At 40.2% G+C, this 23370-nt stretch overlaps 3 protein-coding genes across 8 annotated transcripts in view; 2 read left to right on the top strand and 1 right to left on the bottom strand.

Annotated features, from left to right (window-relative positions):
* The window catches only part of LOC135488779 (beta-1,4-galactosyltransferase 4-like), a 125835-nt gene extending 119385 nt beyond the window's left edge, over positions 1-6450 (top strand). For both annotated transcript variants that reach the window (XM_064773596.1, XM_064773597.1), the window contains exon 7: positions 5500-6450. In XM_064773596.1, coding sequence (XP_064629666.1) covers positions 5500-5647 — 148 coding nt within the window. In that variant the 3' untranslated portion in view covers positions 5648-6450. The remainder of the gene's footprint in view (positions 1-5499) is intronic.
* A 2267-nt stretch (positions 6451-8717) lies between these two features.
* The window catches only part of LOC135487584 (uncharacterized), a 23055-nt gene continuing 8402 nt past the window's right edge, over positions 8718-23370 (bottom strand). The window contains exons 2-3 of one of the 4 annotated variants that reach the window (XM_064771477.1): positions 18768-18832; positions 8718-12217 (exon numbers count right to left, since the gene is read on the bottom strand). In XM_064771477.1, coding sequence (XP_064627547.1) covers positions 9799-12217; positions 18768-18832 — 2484 coding nt within the window. In that variant the 3' untranslated portion in view covers positions 8718-9798. Of the gene's footprint in view, positions 12218-15483; positions 15721-16149; positions 16785-18767; positions 18833-23370 lie in introns of those variants that run through there. The other 3 variants (XM_064771478.1, XM_064771479.1, XM_064771480.1) reach the window with 3 other exon arrangements.
* Positions 20552-23370, top strand: part of LOC135487586 (serine hydroxymethyltransferase, cytosolic-like) — an 18644-nt gene continuing 15825 nt past the window's right edge. The window contains exons 1-3 of one of the 2 annotated variants that reach the window (XM_064771481.1): positions 20552-20723; positions 21456-21649; positions 22373-22731. In XM_064771481.1, coding sequence (XP_064627551.1) covers positions 20658-20723; positions 21456-21649; positions 22373-22731 — 619 coding nt within the window. In that variant the 5' untranslated portion in view covers positions 20552-20657. Of the gene's footprint in view, positions 20724-20769; positions 20964-21455; positions 21650-22372; positions 22732-23370 lie in introns of those variants that run through there. The other variant, XM_064771482.1, reaches the window with a different exon arrangement.

The raw sequence follows: 23370 nt of genomic DNA, 5'->3' as shown, positions 1-23370 counted from the left end.
ACTTGCCACAACAAATATTTTTTCAATACCTCTCCAAATATGTACTTGAGAGTAAAAAACATGCACTCGTCTAATAGATAGGCCTGGACCCTCCAACCTATGAATATTCATTAGTGGTCTTGTCTCAATGAAGGTACATTTCAGGGGTTAACATTTTGCGATTTTTTTCAAACTAATGTACATGACATCCCACAACTCTCCAACAAAGGAAAGTCATATCTGGACATTTCTGGAGAAATGAGAGACATTTCAAAGAGTGGTACAACTGTGCCAAAGCGACGAAAGAGGACAAAATCGACAAAAAGTCATGATTTTGCACCCAACAGCACCAAATTCAAAGACCTGCCCTGGCCAGAATAAGCAAGCTATGGAGCTGAAACTTTAGGATGTGATTTAGGAATATCTTTGCTGCTTAGGGAACAACTTTCAGAATCAAGGCCTAAGTAGTTTCAAAGAAATTACAAAATGAATGGCAACACAACAAGACTTGTAAAAATGAAACCGAACTTAGACCGGGGTTAGGTTGACTCTTATTTGGGTCAAATTAAGTTTTTTTCTCATTATTTTAGCTTGTTTTGACCTTAAATCATCAGCAATACAATATTCTAAATGAATTAGAGTGATTTGAGCACATTCAAATTTTTCACTATATTGACCCAAAATGTAGTGTAAATGAAGGTACATTTCAGGGGTTAACATTTTGCGATTTTTTTCAAACTAATGTACATGACATCCCACAACTCTCCAACAAAGGAAAGTCATATCTGGACATTTCTGGAGAAATGAGAGACATTTCAAAGAGTGGTACAACTGTGCCAAAGCGACGAAAGAGGACAAAATCGACAAAAAGTCATGATTTTGCACCCAACAGCACCAAATTCAAAGACCTGCCCTGGCCAGAATAAGCAAGCTATGGAGCTGAAACTTTAGGATGTGATTTAGGAATATCTTTGCTGCTTAGGGAACAACTTTCAGAATCAAGGCCTAAGTAGTTTCAAAGAAATTACAAAATGAATGGCAACACAACAAGACTTGTAAAAATGAAACCGAACTTAGACCGGGGTTAGGTTGACTCTTATTTGGGTCAAATTAAGTTTTTTTCTCATTATTTTAGCTTGTTTTGACCTTAAATCATCAGCAATACAATATTCTAAATGAATTAGAGTGATTTGAGCACATTCAAATTTTTCACTATATTGACCCAAAATGTAGTGTAAATAGAGACAAGACCACAATTGATTTTTTAAGCCTTTTAGCAGTTAAATTGTCAATGTTTGACCGCGACGCATCAAAGAACGCGTGGTGTTGTGAATCTGAAATTTAGATTATGTTATTCCGGACAGTCGGGCAAGTAAATGGTGAAAAATAAAATGGTGATTGACCACGGAAATTTTTTTTTAATCGACAAATTAGACAGACTTTGATATTTCCACTCTTTTCAGCCAACTGGCAGAAAAAACTCAAAACACGCCCCCTATTACCAAATTAGCAAAATTCGAAATTAATTTTTTCATCAAATAATTTCTTTATATCTGTAGACTTGCCACAACAAATATTTTTTCAATACCTCTCCAAATATGTACTTGAGAGTAAAAAACATGCACTCGTCTAATAGATAGGCCTGGACCCTCCAACCTATGAATATTCATTAGTGGTCTTGTCTCAATGAAGGTACATTTCAGGGGTTAACATTTTGCGATTTTTTTCAAACTAATGTACATGACATCCCACAACTCTCCAACAAAGGAAAGTCATATCTGGACATTTCTGGAGAAATGAGAGACATTTCAAAGAGTGGTACAACTGTGCCAAAGCGACGAAAGAGGACAAAATCGACAAAAAGTCATGATTTTGCACCCAACAGCACCAAATTCAAAGACCTGCCCTGGCCAGAATAAGCAAGCTATGGAGCTGAAACTTTAGGATGTGATTTAGGAATATCTTTGCTGCTTAGGGAACAACTTTCAGAATCAAGGCCTAAGTAGTTTCAAAGAAATTACAAAATGAATGGCAACACAACAAGACTTGTAAAAATGAAACCGAACTTAGACCGGGGTTAGGTTGACTCTTATTTGGGTCAAATTAAGTTTTTTTCTCATTATTTTAGCTTGTTTTGACCTTAAATCATCAGCAATACAATATTCTAAATGAATTAGAGTGATTTGAGCACATTCAAATTTTTCACTATATTGACCCAAAATGTAGTGTAAATAGAGACAAGACCACAATTGATTTTTTAAGCCTTTTAGCAGTTAAATTGTCAATGTTTGACCGCGACGCATCAAAGAACGCGTGGTGTTGTGAATCTGAAATTTAGATTATGTTATTCCGGACAGTCGGGCAAGTAAATGGTGAAAAATAAAATGGTGATTGACCACGGAAATTTTTTTTTAATCGACAAATTAGACAGACTTTGATATTTCCACTCTTTTCAGCCAACTGGCAGAAAAAACTCAAAACACGCCCCCTATTACCAAATTAGCAAAATTCGAAATTAATTTTTTCATCAAATAATTTCTTTATATCTGTAGACTTGCCACAACAAATATTTTTTCAATACCTCTCCAAATATGTACTTGAGAGTAAAAAACATGCACTCGTCTAATAGATAGGCCTGGACCCTCCAACCTATGAATATTCATTAGTGGTCTTGTCTCAATGAAGGTACATTTCAGGGGTTAACATTTTGCGATTTTTTTCAAACTAATGTACATGACATCCCACAACTCTCCAACAAAGGAAAGTCATATCTGGACATTTCTGGAGAAATGAGAGACATTTCAAAGAGTGGTACAACTGTGCCAAAGCGACGAAAGAGGACAAAATCGACAAAAAGTCATGATTTTGCACCCAACAGCACCAAATTCAAAGACCTGCCCTGGCCAGAATAAGCAAGCTATGGAGCTGAAACTTTAGGATGTGATTTAGGAATATCTTTGCTGCTTAGGGAACAACTTTCAGAATCAAGGCCTAAGTAGTTTCAAAGAAATTACAAAATGAATGGCAACACAACAAGACTTGTAAAAATGAAACCGAACTTAGACCGGGGTTAGGTTGACTCTTATTTGGGTCAAATTAAGTTTTTTTCTCATTATTTTAGCTTGTTTTGACCTTAAATCATCAGCAATACAATATTCTAAATGAATTAGAGTGATTTGAGCACATTCAAATTTTTCACTATATTGACCCAAAATGTAGTGTAAATAGAGACAAGACCACAATTGATTTTTTAAGCCTTTTAGCAGTTAAATTGTCAATGTTTGACCGCGACGCATCAAAGAACGCGTGGTGTTGTGAATCTGAAATTTAGATTATGTTATTCCGGACAGTCGGGCAAGTAAATGGTGAAAAATAAAATGGTGATTGACCACGGAAATTTTTTTTTAATCGACAAATTAGACAGACTTTGATATTTCCACTCTTTTCAGCCAACTGGCAGAAAAAACTCAAAACACGCCCCCTATTACCAAATTAGCAAAATTCGAAATTAATTTTTTCATCAAATAATTTCTTTATATCTGTAGACTTGCCACAACAAATATTTTTTCAATACCTCTCCAAATATGTACTTGAGAGTAAAAAACATGCACTCGTCTAATAGATAGGCCTGGACCCTCCAACCTATGAATATTCATTAGTGGTCTTGTCTCAATGAAGGTACATTTCAGGGGTTAACATTTTGCGATTTTTTTCAAACTAATGTACATGACATCCCACAACTCTCCAACAAAGGAAAGTCATATCTGGACATTTCTGGAGAAATGAGAGACATTTCAAAGAGTGGTACAACTGTGCCAAAGCGACGAAAGAGGACAAAATCGACAAAAAGTCATGATTTTGCACCCAACAGCACCAAATTCAAAGACCTGCCCTGGCCAGAATAAGCAAGCTATGGAGCTGAAACTTTAGGATGTGATTTAGGAATATCTTTGCTGCTTAGGGAACAACTTTCAGAATCAAGGCCTAAGTAGTTTCAAAGAAATTACAAAATGAATGGCAACACAACAAGACTTGTAAAAATGAAACCGAACTTAGACCGGGGTTAGGTTGACTCTTATTTGGGTCAAATTAAGTTTTTTTCTCATTATTTTAGCTTGTTTTGACCTTAAATCATCAGCAATACAATATTCTAAATGAATTAGAGTGATTTGAGCACATTCAAATTTTTCACTATATTGACCCAAAATGTAGTGTAAATAGAGACAAGACCACAATTGATTTTTTAAGCCTTTTAGCAGTTAAATTGTCAATGTTTGACCGCGACGCATCAAAGAACGCGTGGTGTTGTGAATCTGAAATTTAGATTATGTTATTCCGGACAGTCGGGCAAGTAAATGGTGAAAAATAAAATGGTGATTGACCACGGAAATTTTTTTTTAATCGACAAATTAGACAGACTTTGATATTTCCACTCTTTTCAGCCAACTGGCAGAAAAAACTCAAAACACGCCCCCTATTACCAAATTAGCAAAATTCGAAATTAATTTTTTCATCAAATAATTTCTTTATATCTGTAGACTTGCCACAACAAATATTTTTTCAATACCTCTCCAAATATGTACTTGAGAGTAAAAAACATGCACTCGTCTAATAGATAGGCCTGGACCCTCCAACCTATGAATATTCATTAGTGGTCTTGTCTCGCGCAGGAACTCACGTAATGGCGACGCCATCAATACTCAGTAAATCTGAGACAAGACCACTAATGAATATTCATAGGTTGGAGGGTCGAGGCCTATCAATTAGACGAGTGCATGTTTTTTACTCTCAAGTACATATTTGGAGAGGTATTGAAAAAATATTTGCTGTGGCAAGTCTACAGATATAAATAAATTGTTTGGTAAAAAAATAATTTAGAATTTTGACAACCTGGCCATAGGGGGGGGGGGGGTTCAAATTTGGAGTGAAAATGGCCGAAATGGGTAAAAATGTCCACTTGTGTCAAACTTGTCAATTTAAAAAAAAAATTCCGTGGTCAATCACCAATTTAAATCGCACCAGTTACTCGCAAGACTAACCCGTATATCATATCCGAATTTCAGTATCACAACTCGACGCATTCTTTGATGCGTCGCGGTCAAACATTGACAATTTAACTGCTAAAATGCTTAAAAAATCAATTGTGGTCTTGTCTCATCTTGTTCCGGAACTGCGCAGTCCTGAGTCTAATCTGAACCTCTGCCACCCTGCAAGGGCACCTTGGACAAGTCATGTTCAATTAGCATTATCTACCTCATGTTGCTTCTAACTGTGTGTCCCCGGAGTACAATGCTGCCCGAGACGTCATGGACAAATGAGTGTGGACATAACGTGATATGGTATTACCATCATCATGATTTAATCAACTAATTTCCTTGCCACGCCACCATGTGAATTAACAGCAGATACTTTGCCAAGAATCACTTAGAATTGCAGCGCAAGTACATGCGCCAACGTTGGTATCGAGTTGATGATACTCCTAATTATATCACTCTGATTGCAATGTCTTTTGCATTTCAGGGCGAAACTACTGTACCTGAGCACCCGCCGTTTTCAAGTCGACGGACTGAACAGTCTTCATTATAAACTCATTCATGTAAAGGAGGAGCCACTGTATACGCACATATTAGCCGACATAGGAAAAGCACCAAAGGGATTCAGTACGTGAGATCGACCAAATACGGAAAATGCGATTTTTGTACACAATTTGTAATGTATATACAATGTACATGTAAATGCACTTCTCCCACGTGGTTTTTGGGTTGAAAAATTGTAATCCTACATGTAGTGGTATAATAAATGTAGGCCCTAATAGGGAGGTTGAGGTCGGGCCCGACTACGAGAAGCTGATTCTCCTATTTTACATGACACATAATCAGTTGGTTTAGGTATGTATGCTTAGAAATTAGAATTTAGAATAAATGTATGTAGAATAATATAAGCGTATACCTACCCAGTACATGTGCACAGTACTCATCCACCATAAGAATAAAACAATAATTCTTACAAAATGATGCAAAGGGAGATTGGTGATTATTCCTACGCGAGAGGCCAACGATTATAAAGATATCGCTATTTGTAGAGAACAATTCTAATTCTAATTCTAATTTAAAGGGAAAGAAGTATCAGAAAAAATATTTGAATTCTAAAACCTGCGACAATTCTGAATGAGTATCTGTCTACATGTGCCATTGTCTACAGGTGAACCGAATCGACCACTCACACTGACGTATTACAAACTAAGGGGGCGAAAAATATGCGCAAAAACTAACAATGCATCAAATTTCACCAGGGCTAGTGCCGCCGTGCAGGCGTGTCTGTATCGATCATGTTACCGGATTACCGAGAGGAAGCCAGATACAAATGTGGCACACTTCCATTTTAGTATATTGCTTGTGCCACTTGTGCTTTTTGGACGTTTATAACTACATGTATTCATAAGTGGCCAAATTCTTTTAACATTATAATGAATTTTCTTATTTAAGAAAATTCATCCTGATCTTTCTAACTGTTGCGAATCCTCCCTTCTCCATAACGTTAAGTTGCGCTGAAAGGGTGGATGTCGTCCTGGGTGCCGACAAATGGTACCCAGGTTCGAGATCGACTGGACAATAAGCAACCTGGGTGCCATTACACTAGACTAATAGCACCCAGCTTCTTTTTGCCTGGCTTACGGATCTTAGGGACGAGGACGTTTCTTGCAATCTCGTTTTATCTCGCGCCGTGGTACTTGTGGCATTAGCAGTGCTCGAAATAAAAAGAACTGATAAACAGAAAAAAACGCGTTTAGGCCTATAGGTCTTTGAAAACACATTTTGGATGATTTATTCAGAAAAGGTGTATAGGAGGGATATATCCGAAATGTGCTTTCAATGACCTATAGGCCTAAACGCGTTTTTTTCTGTTTATCTGTTCTTTTTATTTCGAGCACTGCTAATGCCGCAAGTACCACGGCGTGAGATAAAACGAGATTGCAAGAAACGTCCTCGTCCCTAAGATCCGTAAGCAAGGCAAAAAGAAGCTGGGTGCTATTTTTCTAGTGTAATGGCGCCCAGGGTGCTTATTGTCCAGTCGATCTCGAACCTGGATACCATTTGTCGGCACCCAGGACGACATCCATCCTTTCAGCTTAAGTTGCCATTGCAGGTAGGCCCATCGACCCCATGAACGGTTTCGTACGGTTCAATGTTACAAAGATTTGTTCTGATAACCCACTGTAAATTAAGACAGTAGCACAATAGGCAATAAGGCCTGGGTGCGAGCGGGTATTGTTTAAAGAAAGATCATGCATTGGGAAAGGCCTGAATTCCTTTCACTGTGAGGTAAGGGGCATTAACATAGTGTGTTGCGTTAATCAATTGAGAAGCGACAAATTTTGTATGTAATGATATCTGATATTTGATTAATGTAATGTACAACATTTATACATGTTACCTTTCAAAATGTACAGTTCAAGAAAAATTTTAGAAAATACAAGAAATATAAAACACACTATTATTGCTTTACATTCTGTATTATATAAACGAGTTACACTATTTGAGAAATGTATTTTGTGACAAAAATCAAGCAACAACCAACCAATAGTACGGATAGCCATTGAGTAGAAGCTGAATTATCTTGCAAAAGCCCCCTATTGTCAAATGTTGGTACTTGGTGCTAGTTAAAATGCCGTAGTTTTGCTTCCGTATTCTTAGTCTTTATTAATTCTTGCTGAAATGTAGTGAGTTTCAAAATGTGATTATTTTTAACGACTAACCTCCTTGAGTGATCTGAGGCAATGGCGTCCTTTGTTCAGGAGAGGGATGAGCAGTGAGTAGTTTTCTGGATTTGCCGATTAGGTTGGTGAAGTGTGGTTTCGTTCGTTTGAAGCTAAACTGCCAGATGGCATCATACGTAGTCTGATTCAAACGCATCTTACCAATCCAACGAACGGCTCTCCGGGGTTTTTTTGGTGGAGGCGGTGATAACAAGGGCATGAGAGATTATGTTGTTGTTGGTGGTTGTGGTGTTGTTGTTTTTCATACAAAGTGGCTTCCAGCGGACTGAGACTTCTCCAGACATGATCATTGAACAACCATTTAACTGTTACAAACAGTTCACCAACAAAATGTAACCGGAGGCTAACCTGAACTTTGAATGCCATGTTCGAAACCGCCTCCGAACACAAGTGACAATCATCATTAGAGGACAAGGGTGACACTGCAAGTGGCGACACATGGTGGCCAGCAGAGATAAATTAGCCTCCGGGTAACTTAAATCTCACGCATTACCCCTTTAAACCGATCCCGTCACTCTGCCTATACGAATTTGGCACGTTACCCAACATGTAACGTCATCATAATCACGGGCGCTCAGGTCGTTAGGAATGCTATAGAAGCAGACCACAGGTAAATGAGCATAGTGTCGAATGCCTTCTGCAACAACTGTTTTTGTAGGACGCCAGGTGGTGGGAAGTTAACACCAATAGGCAAGATAGGCTACCGAATATATCTAACTCCACTGGAGCAATCAGTTGAAAATAAGCGACTCACTACCTCTCACAGTGGGATCTCCAGACTACGTTAAATTTGCCAGTTAACAAAACGATAACCTTTACAGCGATGGTTAACAATGGCGAGGATTGGAGGATTGGATCTCTCCGAATCAGGTTAAGACGAAGCTACTGGATCCGAGGTATATCAGAAGACTGGCCAGGAGAACAAAATGCTGAAGTCGGCTTTAATGAAAAATAACTTTATTTACACAAAACTATCTTCTAAAAGAACTCGCTAAAAGCTTACGTTACAGAGAATGATATTCTCAGAGTCAGAATGTACGACAGCCTGGCTCAACCTGTAGCTTAGAGCTAACCACACCTCAATTTTTTGTACAATAACCTGGGACATGTCGATTAACCACATCTGTCTCCAGCCATAGTTTTTGCCAATACGATAGAGATGATACGCACCCTTTCGATTCCCACTCCGACTCTATCTCCGAGCTTAAAGTACATGTAGTAAAAAAACTGCATGAGTGGATAATCAGAGTCACCAGATCGAACATGTCATATAGGGTATACGATATATTTAGTTGTAGAAGATATTGGGGGGAAAATTTGAAAAAAAACCGTTGATAAAAAATACATTTAAAACACTTCATACGTTGTCGTTAGTAGCTCTTCGTAGGGACAGGCAGGATAAGATATCACGCTGACAGTTTATCTTGCCTGATGATATTTACTACATATAAGGCCATTTCTAACGGCACTGTCTTACAAGCCCCTATTCTATTAACTCAAGGCACCTCTAGTCTTTCTTAACATTTCTTCTGTATATTTTTATCAGATTTTTGACCTCTCTTGCTGGTAGCCTCATCCTAGAGAAAGAATTACTTTAGTTGCCGCGGTCGTCTCGGCAAGCAGTGTTGGCCAAATTCAAGAAAAAACAACACCAAAAACTCTTTTTCTGACATTCAATAGATAAGTTCAAATAAAACATGTTTTATTGGTCATGTTAGTGGACACATTCATCCTGTTCATATTCAGTGATATACTGAAGTGACGATTGCGCCTCCGAAAAAGTTTCCGGATAACCATGCTGCGTTTTGTGGTATAGTTTGTATGTGGTCAGGGGTAAAAGTTATAATTTCACTCGGAGATTCTCAGTGGGTAATGGATAGGTGGATATATCACCAGATGGACGGCTGAATTCATCAATTCATTTTCATAAATTTGGCAAACCCATGCCTCTGGCATGTCTGGGGTGAGCCTAGTTAGTACTAACCACCAAAATATCAAATAATACATCTTTTTGATAAAATCAAATTACAACGTTTTTAGGTTCAGACCTCCGTCTTCGGAAAAGAGTCATCGATAAAAAGATCGTCTTCATCCGGATCGTGTTGGTTTTGGACTTCAACACCCCGGAGATCTAAAACCATCAAGCCACTATCATTAGAAGTTAACCTCTCCGCCGGGCGGTGACCATTCCGGGCATTGTTATTCGCTCTCTGGGCCACCAAAGGTGATGCGGACCCAACTGAATGAATCGTTGGTAGTATTGGCGGTCTGAGACCATCGTGTACTAAGGTGTTGACTGGTGAGGGCAGACTTGACGAAGGATTAAAGTCATTGGCGGTCCGGAGACCAGAGTCTGTATCCCCTATGAACTTTGTTCCGAGCGGCGCCATGATATCTGGGTTAATAGCGTTGTAATCTTCTTTTGAGAGCCGTCTAATCATGGTTGCCTTGGGACTGAACGTGCTCGTATCGACCAGAGTTCGGAAATTTGGTCTGTAACTATGGACAGCTTTCCTGACCTTGTAATGAAGAACGGATTTCTCCAAATTATCCTGCTCCTGGCAATTCGTCATTTCCGCTAACTGCGGGATTAACGCGGTGAGTAACGTGACCACTGACGTCACAACTACACTCATTTCACTAGATGCATTATAAGGTCTGAAAACGGCAATCGTGAATACAACTAGACCTAAGAAAAACAGCGTAAAAGTCAAATCAATCGCGGCCTTTTTGACATTTTCCTTCAATGGCTCCAACTTTTCACATATTCTCAAGAACATGCGTCTTGGCAACATCAAGTTATTGTCCTTATTATACAATAAAATAGGGCCTTCTGCTTTCACCCATTCGTATTTGAAGACTTGTTTGTCTCTGTCCACCATTTTGTTGTTTTCGCTGTCGTTCACAAGAACATCACATGTCATTAGAATCGATCCTTTGTAGACTTTCCACAGCAAAGACTCCTCAAAAACCAGTCTCTTAATATCAGTGTACTTTGCTTTCACCCCGGTGTACGATTTGTTAACGTAATATATGACCAAAGCGAGGCCGGTCAGCCATGATGCGACCAGTTCAATATTCACCACCACGCCCCCTATAGTGTAGATAGCGCTATGAAAGAAGCTAAAGACGACCATGTAAGTTCCGATCATTATAGTCGTGAAAAGCGCGATGAAAAGATTTCGAAATATCTTTTCCAGGGGGACTCCCGTGCGTCGTGCCTTGAATTTTCCCCTTCCTTTAAACTTTCCGTACAAACTGCTTTTGATTAAAAGATTCATGAACGCTTTGCGAATTGCCGCAGACTCTAATAACCACCAGATGCACAACCCTACGAAGGACATGCTATTGAGTACAATGAGGAAAAGGGCAAACTTGTAGGGCCAGAACTGTGGATCCGTGCACAACCAACTGAATGGATTAAAACGCAAATTGAACAGAATCTTTTCCCAAGAGTCCAAATACTTCATCGAGTCCTTTTTCTCGTTATAGTAATAGAGCCAGAGTCCGATTGGGATGTACTGTAGCAGAAATAAGATCGTGAATTTCATCTTTCCTGCTTTGATTGGGAAATCAAAATCAGCAATGGACGTGAGTGTCATAACAGGGCCTTCAAATTCGATCAAGTCGTTTTCTCTCATGATTACTGTACGTTGGTCCAATGGCTGTAGGTTTGAGGATCCACGGAGCTTAAAGTGACAGAACTTGCAAAGTTTGTTACTGGCGTAGTCTACGAATCCATGACCGACATCCAAAGGTTTGAAATCAGCCCACGCCATGACCAAGGGAATACTAAACAAGGGTAGTACAGTTCCAAAAAGAAACACCAGGAGGCGCTTGACGCTGTAATGGCGGCCTTGCCAAGCGCCGTCTTTCGTGTATTCATCAGTACCATTCTTCAATGACTCCCGTTTACAACACTTTTTGGATAATCCTACTGTGTTACCAGTTAGGAGAGATTTTTCATGCATAGCGGTCTGACAAATCAATTCATCATGCGTAGCCTCGTCACGTTGAGTTATCATCAACAACTTTTCGTGGACAATCTGACGTTTACACGAATAGGGCAGCGCCGATAAACACCCTGGCGGTGAACTTGTGAACTCCAAATCATAATCTTTTATCCTTAATGATAAAAGACCAATTGAGAGAATATCATAGTCCAGTGGCATGTCTATGAGTGAACCTGCCTCCTCCAAATACCAGCTCCACCAATTCGGATTAAACACGTCGTCGCTGTCGTTACTTGGTGAATCCCAGTCTATCCCTTTCACCCAAAAGTTCACACCAAGAATACCCCACGACACAACGTCCTGTTCAAACATGTGCTTAATTTGGTCCATTTCGGTGACGTTTACTCCGCAGAAAGCTCTCTCTGCGCATGTCTGGGAGAGAGCTGATCCGGAAAAGCTCAGGAGCAGTGATGTGATGACGTAAGCGGAAGTCTTCATGTTGCTTGTCCTATAAAGAGAACAAAAAAACATGGTTAAGATAAAAGCCATCAAGTAGTTCATGCATTAAGAATTCAAGACAGATGGGGCAAAGATCCCAGACTTGATTGAACAGGACTGACTCAGGGCCGGCGAACGACGATACAGTTAGTTCACGATAATAAAACTAGATCATGAGATAGCTTATCCAATCATGAAAATCCATCAATCAATGTGTAATTTCCATGACGCAACGTTCCAGCAAAAAGATCCCTCCGTTATAATGCAATGCGCCTTTCTTTCGATTGGTAGCAGTTTGTTTTGATATGAACTTTGATATCGCATGTCGATTGACTGTCTCGGGAATTCCACAGCCAGTGTACACTGGCAGTAACGGCTTGGCATCTGATTTTTAAAAAATTCTTTGCCAGGGAGTGAGGTCCTTTTCAAAACCTAAAAAAAGTAGTAAAAACTACCACTAAAATGGTTAATATTTACTATTTTAATAGTTAAAACAACTACTTTCTTAGTCTGTGCAATAGCAACTACCAGAGTGGTAAAACATAACTATTAAATAGTTATTTTTTCTGGTTGATTTTAAGAGTGCACGCTATTTCAAAACCATACACGATGCCCAAATCAAACTTTTTTAATCCCTCCTTTTTTGTAACCGGGTTAACTAACAGTTTGGCCGGATCCACATGCACTATAGAGTGGGATATTATACATGATAAAGCGTAGATGAATTTGAATTACTGGCATGTGATGGACCGTTTCTGGGGAAGCATAATTGAATATGGTTTTCTCAAATCGCCTGTCATTCTGTCCAGTCCCATTTCTCTGATTGTCGTTGTTTCGAACGGGTGTGATGAGTTATCGCTGTATTCCACCATCAAAATACTATGATGTAGTTATCGCTCAAATTATCTGTCAGAGGCTACAATTATTGAATTTGTTGTGGTACAAACTGACTTTTTCTAGTATAAATACTAGGGACGTCGCACTGGTATTTATGGTATGTGTGGTGTAGATCAAATAAATACAGACTGAATATTTCAACTTTTGTACAAATGTTTTTTGTAGTATACATTCTGACACTGCTGTAAAGAGCAGAAAGTGCCAAATGTTACTGTATTTTACGTCACTCATATCGCCAAAATTACTGCATTTTACTCGTTTTACTCTTAAGATTTTGTCTCTAGTTTCGTATTTAACAGTCAAAGTAAGAGGGGAAAAACTCTAGTTTGGTTCGCGTTTGACTCAGCGATGAATATACTCGTACGAGCTAAGAATAAGAGTGGGCAGGTTCCGCAAACCATACTAACGACAAAGTTCGAAGGCCGGTGGTGCCATCAAGTCCTGTGCTATTTCATCAGCGCGGCAGTCGTAAATCATCGTTTACACCAGAGTCTTTCAAATTGATAGACTCTGTTTACATGTAGTTTGATAAGTAATCGGGAAGTTTTTAAAAATTAGTGATAAATTACATTTACACACTCCGTACTTCATCCTTCGGAGTTCTTCGTAATGCTTGCGAAACTTGCCCAATTGCTTCAATGTACTGTAAGATAGGAGATACCTCTATTGTCAACTTCGTGTATTTTAATCTGACCTGACTTGCTGCTGCCTAAAGGCTCCCTTTAATAGCTAAGGAGTCGTGTACAAAAACAAACTGTAATTCAGTAAACATTCCCAAAAGCATCTCGACTATACACCCCGGACGCAGTGAATCAGCCTGATCCCTCCTCCATCAGAGGCCATGTTCTGGACGACGAGCGAACCGTCCCGGATCAGTAACACAACCTCACCGACTCATGCCAATCTCCATCGATTGATATTGATTATATTCGTCAAGACCGAACAGGACAGACCGAACAGTCGACAGTTTTCGCGGCGTACAATTTCGGCAGAACATTTTCGCGAGCAGACCTCCTCGCAAAATTCGCAAAGATATCCTGCACGCGAAACGTTACTCTTCCACAGTAAGTATATGATAAATATAGCACATCGCTGCTGTGTAAAATAAATGACAGTCTGCGTTGCTAATTGCTGACAACACTCATTAGCTCAGAACTCAAATACTACAAAACACGGCCAATAAACGTCTGTAGGTCTACAATAATTATCAAGGGAAGATTGATAACCTACTTGCAGATGAATATGGAACATCAGTTATATTGAGGTGAATCTTTAATTGTGATCATCTGAAAGGACCAGCCATTTATCTAGAACTTGACACATGTTGACTACTATCACGGCCATCTACGGATTTTAAAAAACTAGACATTTTACATGTAGATGCACATACAGCTTGGACATAACATGCTATTTACTTTAACTGTGTTCCAAGCAGTAATTAACTTAGACCACCTGGATCTGTAAAAAAAACCATATTTTCGCATCAAGCGTACCATGATGTCACAGGTATAAGTGTTAACAGGCACCATTCTCAAGAGATCGCAATGAAAGAAAGAATACGCAGCGTTTCGGTTTAGGGAATTTCTCAGAAAACGCAACGATAGTTTTTTGGGGGCCACCCTGTATAACGTCTACATGTGCAGCGCTAGCCGGCTTATTGCTTCGATAAACAACATAAGAATTGACATAGCTTCTCATCAGCGCTCCTTAAAGAAGTTATCGGCCACTGAGTCCCTAGAAACCGTATTTTGATATCACTCGAATCTACTTCGAAATGATAAAACATCCTCCTTGATTACAATGTAAAACCAATTTATTTGATATACGACCAAATGGGTTTGACCTATTCACCAAATCATGCAGATACGCGCATTCAAGAGACAACACCAATATATCACTAAAAAATGACCTGTCAAAGTGTTACAAACCTTATACCAGACCATCCTTGGATACCGCTTGTGAGACCATGACCAGCTACGGAGCCTACCCGAGTGCAATGCAATCTTTTTCAAGCGTGGCCGGGAACGTCACCAACGAAGGAGGAGAGAATTGGGGCAATAGGCGCTCTGGGGGAGGGGAATCGACCTACGAACTGCATGGATATCACAGATAGAAGGATTCGAAGTTCCTCATCCAGTTAAACACGCACACGTCTCTCAAATAAAGAGGCTCATTCCCATGAATACTACCGTAATAGAGCTACGTACGTCGCCACAACGATCGAGTTCGCTTCATGTAGTCTGGGGCAAATACCGACAGCTTGCCATGCATCTTTAATTGGCATGCTTTACAAGCGACGGAATATTGACCAACATCTACACAATGTATACCAGTCTTACTCTACATGCAACATAATGATAGATTAGACCTCCCACCTACCTAAAGTTAATGTTATCTCGTAGAAGCAAAGTAGAGTCGAGTTAGACAGAGGATAGCCCATCAAGCATCGATATCCTGATCTGTCTTTCATCCGCAGCCTGTGTAAACCTACTACTGAATCAGCATTATCGTTCCAGAACAGGAGTAAATATATCCTCTATCGCCCACCCTGTGGCTGAACACATGGCCAGTTTCCTGGCAAATACGAAGAACTGACAACAATACCTTGAAATAGTCTTGTCTCAGGGAAACAAATTAGGAACCAACAAACAGCAAAATCCCCTCAAAGCTCGTTACCACCAGCTTTAATACAATGAAAAAGCCATCGTTAGCATGGTAAAGAAACCGTACTTTTCGGTCCTAGGTACAAGATAAATACTTTTTTACTAGAACCAAGCAACCGGAATAGGTTTCCACAAAAAAACTCTACCAATAAACGCAGAGGGAACCTAGGCATCATCCTCTCATCTCCACATCACCCCAAATTAGATCAGTGAAACTGTCTGTAATGCGGAACTAAGAGCAGCTGGTATACAGCCGTTCCCATTACAGGTGTGGTGTAATACATGTACAGAACATGTCAGCAGCTGTTTGTAGACATCACGCACTGTTTGTTACAGCGTTTGGTTCTAGACTTCAGTCTAAATTTCACGTTTTGAAACTTACCTTTACTTTAAAATAGCAATCCTTTGATAGAAATCCACGGATCCGGAACAGGAAGCTAAAACATAGATCCTCCTTCCTTTCCAAGCTGGACGAGAGTTTTTGAAGCAATTCGTCAGTTCCTTTCCTTGGATTCAAACTTGTTGCACCTTCTAAAATCTCCTCGAGACCTTTCCAATTGGCACTGGCTGTACTTATTCCGCTTTCTTCTGCTAATACCAATACATATACTTCACGAGGTGTCCTTCAACTGTCCGGTTTCTTCGGCTGAGTAATTGGAACTCGCGTGGTCAATCAGTCAATAGATCTTCTCTGAGGTCAGAACCAGCCCTCTGCCTAAATGTTAGAAGCTGAATATGCGCCGATATTTCGGTTGAGATCAACACTATGCCTCGAACAAGATGTCTTCACTCAATAAGCGTTCTGCTGCTTCAGAACTTAGACGGATCAATACTTGTTCAGACCACACAAAATAAGGTTATATGTTTGTGAATGTTTCTGCTCTCCGATTTCGTAAAATCCCCTGCTGTCAAAAAGTGTATCTCAGGTGAACGAACGGATACTGAAGTTGGGTTTCTGTCTGTACCATACGCTGAACAGTTTATAAATGACTGTTGTCGAATATCTCAATGTTTATATCAGGTTCTTTCTGCCTTCTATTGTAGGTGGCGTAGATTATTTCCCCTTCCACAGAATTCTAAACATTCTGTGACCTGGATTCCGTGTAGTCATTTACATAACAAATGCATTTCATGATATTCTTAGATTTTGATTGACAAATATTCATACTAATAAAGCAGAATTTGAAGGGATTCTATGCACGTATAGGCTGAATCAAATCCGCCAAAGATGGAAAACCCATGGTATGAATATGAATCTACTGTGGACAACAACTGTCCTCATTCTGCGAACTCGATCATAAGGCCAGCTGTCACTTTTATCGTTTCCTACACGTACTCATTGTAAATATTTCACAAACCTGGATCGATGAAAAGATATTAAAAAATGTTTGCGTTGTCGTAAATAATTGTACACATACTCGTATACTGTTACGCTTTGATTTGCCTACCGCGAAATCTGACCCAGAGAAGTCAGGATACTTCGAGGCCCACTCAAAATTTGATTCGGTGATTCCAATAGATCAACTGACGCCTGCCCGCATAATAAGAGTGATAAATGGCAGTTAATTATAATATCAATAACTATGTTCAAATATTCACAGACAGGGAACCGGCTGATTCTTGCGATAAAGTAGTTTTCTGCGAACAGGCCTGAACTATACGTAGGCTGGTTTCGCAACCCTCATGAACGACATGTATGTACATGTACATGTTTGAATGTATTAGTACCATATTATATTACTAAGAAAGTAAATCCAGTAGGCCTTTTAATACACTCTTGAAATTAAACAGTAAAAATAACTATTTTATATCGTATTTTTTTACTAATCTGGAAGTTCCTATAAATACCGACTGTTGTTTTAACTATCGAAATAGTAATTCTTTCCATTGATGGTTAGAACACTTATGCCTTTTACTAATTTCACAGTTGTGCAATCCGGAAAATTATCAGCTTTATTGTTGTTTTTTTACTAATAATTTTTAGCACTATAGGTTTAGATCTGGTTTTTGGGCTTCCCATCACCTTAGCTAATTCATAAACTAATGCGTCCAAAGTAAAATTACCATCAAATATTCATATATTATTATCAAACATGTCCAAGGGAAGTTATCAAATAATAGACAATGCCTTTGGACAACATTTGTACATGTATTTTAGAATATAGAATGCGCATCTTCTACACGTTCCATGTAATAGAACACTAGTTTACTGATACTGGTATTTTGAGTCAAGGGTGTGCGTTTGGGCCACTTCCTTCCTATTTCGTTGATATTCATGAAGAAATATCGTGCTTGAAATACTCGAGAACAAATATTTATGGCCTAAGTTCTCAACCTGAGTGTTCCGGAATTGTTTCCTTTTTCCTAGGCAAAACAATTTAGAGGACCTTATAATTTGGAGTATTACTGGAAATTGATTGGCAGCTTTTTCAGATCCCCTCCTCGATCATTGGTAAAATTGAACGTTTGAATATTGGTACAATTTCAATTTCAATTTCAATTTATTCTGTATTAGGCCCTAATACTATTTGGTTATTACGGAGGTGAAGAAGCAAGATATATAATGTAGAGTGTGATACGTATGATGTAAAGTCATATTTATGAAGAGGGCTTTGCAGAAGATTCAAATGGGGCTTGACTTAGTTTTTCAGACTCTCGAGGCAGTTCGTTCGTCATCAAGGGGGTTCACAAGGGGGTGAACGGAAAAAGGGACTTTACCGCAGGTAGGTGAGGACACTTTATTCCCTTTAAAAATATGTATGGTTTGTTATGGCTAATTGCACTAATTAGGTCAGTAGATACGATTTCCCAATCTAGTGACCTAGCAGCAGGGTGACTGAGCGTAGTAGCTGTTTGGACCCGCCGCGCCACCAGGCCTATTCCCGCGAGCAAGAGACACAACTTCATACAGTTGTCAATGAAAAGACCTCAGTCGCAAGGGGCCGCATGGTCGTGGTGCTTACGTACCCAGGGTCATTCGAACACAACCTGCGACAGTACCTGAGCGCCAGTTTGTCTCTGCGACGTAGGTTGTCAGCTGTTATGTCCTGCGCCATGAAAAGGAACTGAAATGAGGGGAAAAAGTAATTTTGAGACGGTCCTACCCCTGAGAAATTTTGCTTGCTGAATGTTTTGGATACCCGCCCTAAATTTCATGAAAATGATTTTTGATGGCCCAATGATAGACATATTCGTCACCATTGCTCGCCCGAGATATTTGAACCCGGGAATTTTCGAGAGAGATTTTGTTGGTTCCCCCGATGAAAATCTCAAGTGGTTTGATAACACCGTCCTCTATCATGAAAGAAACATATTTGTTTGGCCTGATTTCGAGTCCTGTTTTAGAAGAGAGTTCGCAAAAGTGGTCGATCAGTCATTGATGAGCAGCAGGATCCGTTTAAATCAGATTGATATCATCGGCAATGGCGAGGAAATATATATGTTGACCATTGAGTTCGTACGCGTGAATTCTAGCTTCCGGCAGAAATTTTCTGAGGACTTGCTCCAGGCACAAAATGAATGTAGGTTTGACAGTCGGGGTCCTCGCTGCACCCAACTGCTATCTTTGAAAGGCGGTGTTCAATTGGACTTTCACAATATATTGTGGCCTGTGACTTGCGACAGACAAATCGTGTCACGCGAATTACCATTGCGCAAAGACAATTGCTGACTTGTTGCGACACTTATCAGGACAGTCTTACTTAGAATATGTTATGCGGGCCTATTTCGGTTCGTGAACTCTTTTTATCTGGAGATATACGAATACATAATAAACGGGGCCAAGAATGGTAGTTTTTAGGTTCTCCGATTGTTCTGAAACGCAGTATCTTTCGCGTTAATATTATTAATTCATTTTATTTCGCTATTTGAGGCGCTCTTTAACTTTGTCGTTTAAATTTCCCGCGCTTTCGTTTCGCGCCAGCATCTTTTGCGCATCGCGACGACGTCGTCATCCGCCATTGTTTTTATTCAGAAGCGGTCCTCGTGGACCTGTTTTCTTTAATTATGTCTCTTTGTACGAGAAACTGGGTGACAATAACTCCAGGTAAATGTAAAATGTATAAATATCCATCTTGCCTAGATCAGGAAGGTTGTCAGAGAGTTGTTAACACTTGATAAAAAACCCCAAGCGTCTTTTGAAGGCAATGCTTTGTTGAGAAAACCGTCAGGATTGATGTACGCTGCTGATGCATTAGGCCTACATGTATTTGTGTGGTTCCAGGGCGAAGTCTCAATATTTGTAATAATCATTCGAGTACTAGTAATATTCGTAGCTTCCCGTTGTTTTAGCGCCATGCTGGTAGCTGGTGAACTGTTGTACTGAATCAGATCTTTGTTGGGAACTACATATGGACTTTCATGATTGAAGGTCATGCTGTTTGTGAGACTTCTCTGGCTTCTCAGTTTGCCCATTTTCGTGAAGGTGGCAGCACCTGTCGGACCATGAGTTAACTCCTAGTATGGGGATTGTTTGTGTAATATGATAAAAAAGGGGCATACTTTAAATTTGCAATGTATTTTTATTTGCAGAAACAAAGTTTTGGAACTACCCCAGTCGTTCTTGTTAGTAATTCCTTCAATTCGTCACACCCCTCGTCTTTCGACCTACCCCGCCGGGGACGCGACTGAGGACTTTTCATTGACGACTGTATGAAGTTGTGTCTCTTGCTCGCGGGAATAGGCCTGGGAGGCGCGGGGCGTCCAAACAGCTACTACGCTCAACCGCCTACTGCTGACCTAGTGCGATACTTTTTCGCCTGTAAACAGTGTATACATCTATTTAGGCCTTCTCTTTGTTTGGGTTTTAATATCTCAATCTAAACCAAAGTTCCATTCTCGGATATTCTGTAATCGCGCGAAGGGGTCTTGTGTATTTATTCAACTGGAAATATGATGGGACTTCGTCATGTTGGGTCAAGATTTGTTCAAGTGTCGTCACGGGCACATTTCAGCAAGGTCGGTCACCATTTCCAACAAATCCCCCGAACCTTAGGAGCTTTGGTGTAAGGACTGGTGCACGGGCATGATGAGGGCAAGCGATTTATCTCAGTTTTATCTGAGCTGAAGGCTATGGTCTGTAGGCTTCTGGAGAGGGTTGGTTATATCAGAGTCTTTCAAAGTCTCTGATTACATGGTAGCACATCGAGCTTATTGAAAGATTGCAGCCAACTTTTTGGAGTAGGTTTTTTTGCTGTGGTAAGTGGCATGACCTCTGACTCCATCTTCAGGCTTATTCATATCATCACACCCACCCTATAGAATTGGCAACAACCTCTCCGACAATCTCCCATCCCAGCGGGTCACGGCAAACCAATCCTTCGCTGAGGCTATGACTTTTGAGAATCGACCTGCCTAGTTTTCCCGGTAGTGGCGCCACTGTCTAATCATTTAAAAATATGACAAAATTATCCGCGTTGTAAGGATTTTATTATGTGCGCTCAACAGAGACATAGTAAAAATCCTTACAACGGGTGAAACAGTTAGATACTGTTATGTGAATTGTATTCTATTAAATAAATCTTTTTCATTTTAATAAGTTTTGATTAAGCTGAATAGGATTATGCTTTTTTCCAGTAACCCAATTGGAGAGGTGCGTGACTCTCACTAAGGTTGTTGCTAATGATTCCGCGGGGTGGTATCTTAGAGGCCTGTTACTCTAAGGTGATATTTACCATTTGCTGTGTTTAGGTCGCAACTGGTTCTGGGTGTGAAGACCTCGCAAAAGTCGACCCAGAAATGCACCGCATTCTCCTTGAAGAGAAACAAAGGCAAATTCGATCATTGAACCTCATCGCCTCGGAGAACTATGCCAGTAAAGCGGTTCTGCAGGCGCTGGGAGCGTGTGTTCACAATAAGACGTCAGAGGGCATGGTAGGCAACAGGTAAGGAGTATCCCACCGCGAAGTATGTTTTTGTACTTGTACCTGGGTTATTCAGAAGAAGTGACGAAAGGAGAGGCAAACATCGTATTACGTTTGCAGTGAAAAGAATTCAGGCCTAGCGCAACACACTGTTAGCTATAAACAAAGCCTCCATTCCAATTATTGTTCTACTGTCTTAATAGAGGGTTATCAGGTCAAATCTTGATTACATCGACCGCCAGGAAACATCTTTCATGGGGGGGTCGATGGGCCTAAATCGGCAAAGGGCAAAACCGTACTGGAAGAGGAACTTTAAGATGGATAATGTTGACAATTTGAGAATTTCACAGATGAAGATCCTGATAGTTGGATGCATTGTATATTGCACAGTATTGCAGGGGGTAAAATGCCACTTTTTAAAAGTTTTCGCCAAAAACCATGGTCAAAAACACATTAAATTTTTGTGTCATCTGGGGAGAGGGCATTCGCCCGCTGCCCCCTCCCCAAACCAATGGCCCTGAAAAGGATGTCTGTTCCTGAAACATGCTATAATACAGTGAAACGATATCAACCCTTAAATAGTCATGTCATGAAAATACTCTCAAAAAAAACCCTCAGGTACAGGGCATATGACCTGAAGACCGTCAATTTTCGTTTTGTCAAATTCATACTAAATGTATAATCGTTTTGATGTCCATAAAAAATCGAATAAAGTATTGTGCCTTTTGCGATAATTTCTGATAGGTACTATGGTTCCTGCGTCAACATCGACAAAGTAGAACAGCTCTGCAAAGACCGCGCTTTAGCTGCATACCGCCTCGACCCAAGCATCTGGGGCGTGAATGTCCAAACTCTCTCAGGCTCCATGGCGAACCTCTCCGTTTACAAAGGCCTGCTGAAGCCAGGAGGCCGGATCATGGGATTATACCTCTCTGACGGAGGACACCTGACCCACGGATACAGCAGTGGCAAGCGGAGATTGACGGCATCGTCCGAGTTCTACGAGTCCATGTCATATCGAACTGACCCCAACACGGGTTTGATTGACTATGACAAGCTCCACGAATGGGCGAGTGGTTTTGAACCACGACTTATTATAGCAGGTAAGACACGAAAGACAGATTATCCACGGATTATTATAAACCGCGAGATGAGAAATCGCGAAATCGCGAGATGAGTAATCATTCTTTTCTGCTACAAGATTTTCTACTTCCCTGGACCATGACTATCACCATTACTAACGCTGCTGTCCACCTCTCACTTCAATGATAGTAGGGCCGAAGACAATACGAAGGTTACATGCAACAGCATGTTCATCTGGACCACAAAGGTTTTTGCAACTTATCAAGATACACTGTCAGTATTGCTGAAAGGGTGGATGTCGTCCTGGGTGCCGACAAATGGTACCCAGGTGCGAGATCGACTGGACAATAAGCACCCTGGGTGCTATTACACTAGACAAACAGCACCCAGCTTCTTTTTGCCTGGCTTACGAATCTTAGGGACGAGGACATTTCTTGCAATCTCGTTTTATCTCGCGCCGTGGTACTTGCGGCATTAGCAGTGCGCGAAATAAAAAGAACAGATAAACAGAAAAAAACGCCTTTAGGCCTATAGGTCTTTGAAAGCACATTTATAGGGATATATTCAGAGAATGAAAAATTGTGTGATGACAAAATGAACGGATTTGCTGCGTATTTTTCTTGACAATCAGTCGATATGTACCAGTACCACGGTGCGAG

The sequence above is a fragment of the Lineus longissimus genome, chromosome 5 (assembly GCF_910592395.1).
Source record: "Lineus longissimus chromosome 5, tnLinLong1.2, whole genome shotgun sequence".
NCBI lineage: Eukaryota > Metazoa > Nemertea > Pilidiophora > Heteronemertea > Lineidae > Lineus > Lineus longissimus.
The sequence above is the reverse complement of the archived record's forward strand: the minus strand, read 5'-3'. Positions and strand labels throughout refer to the sequence as shown.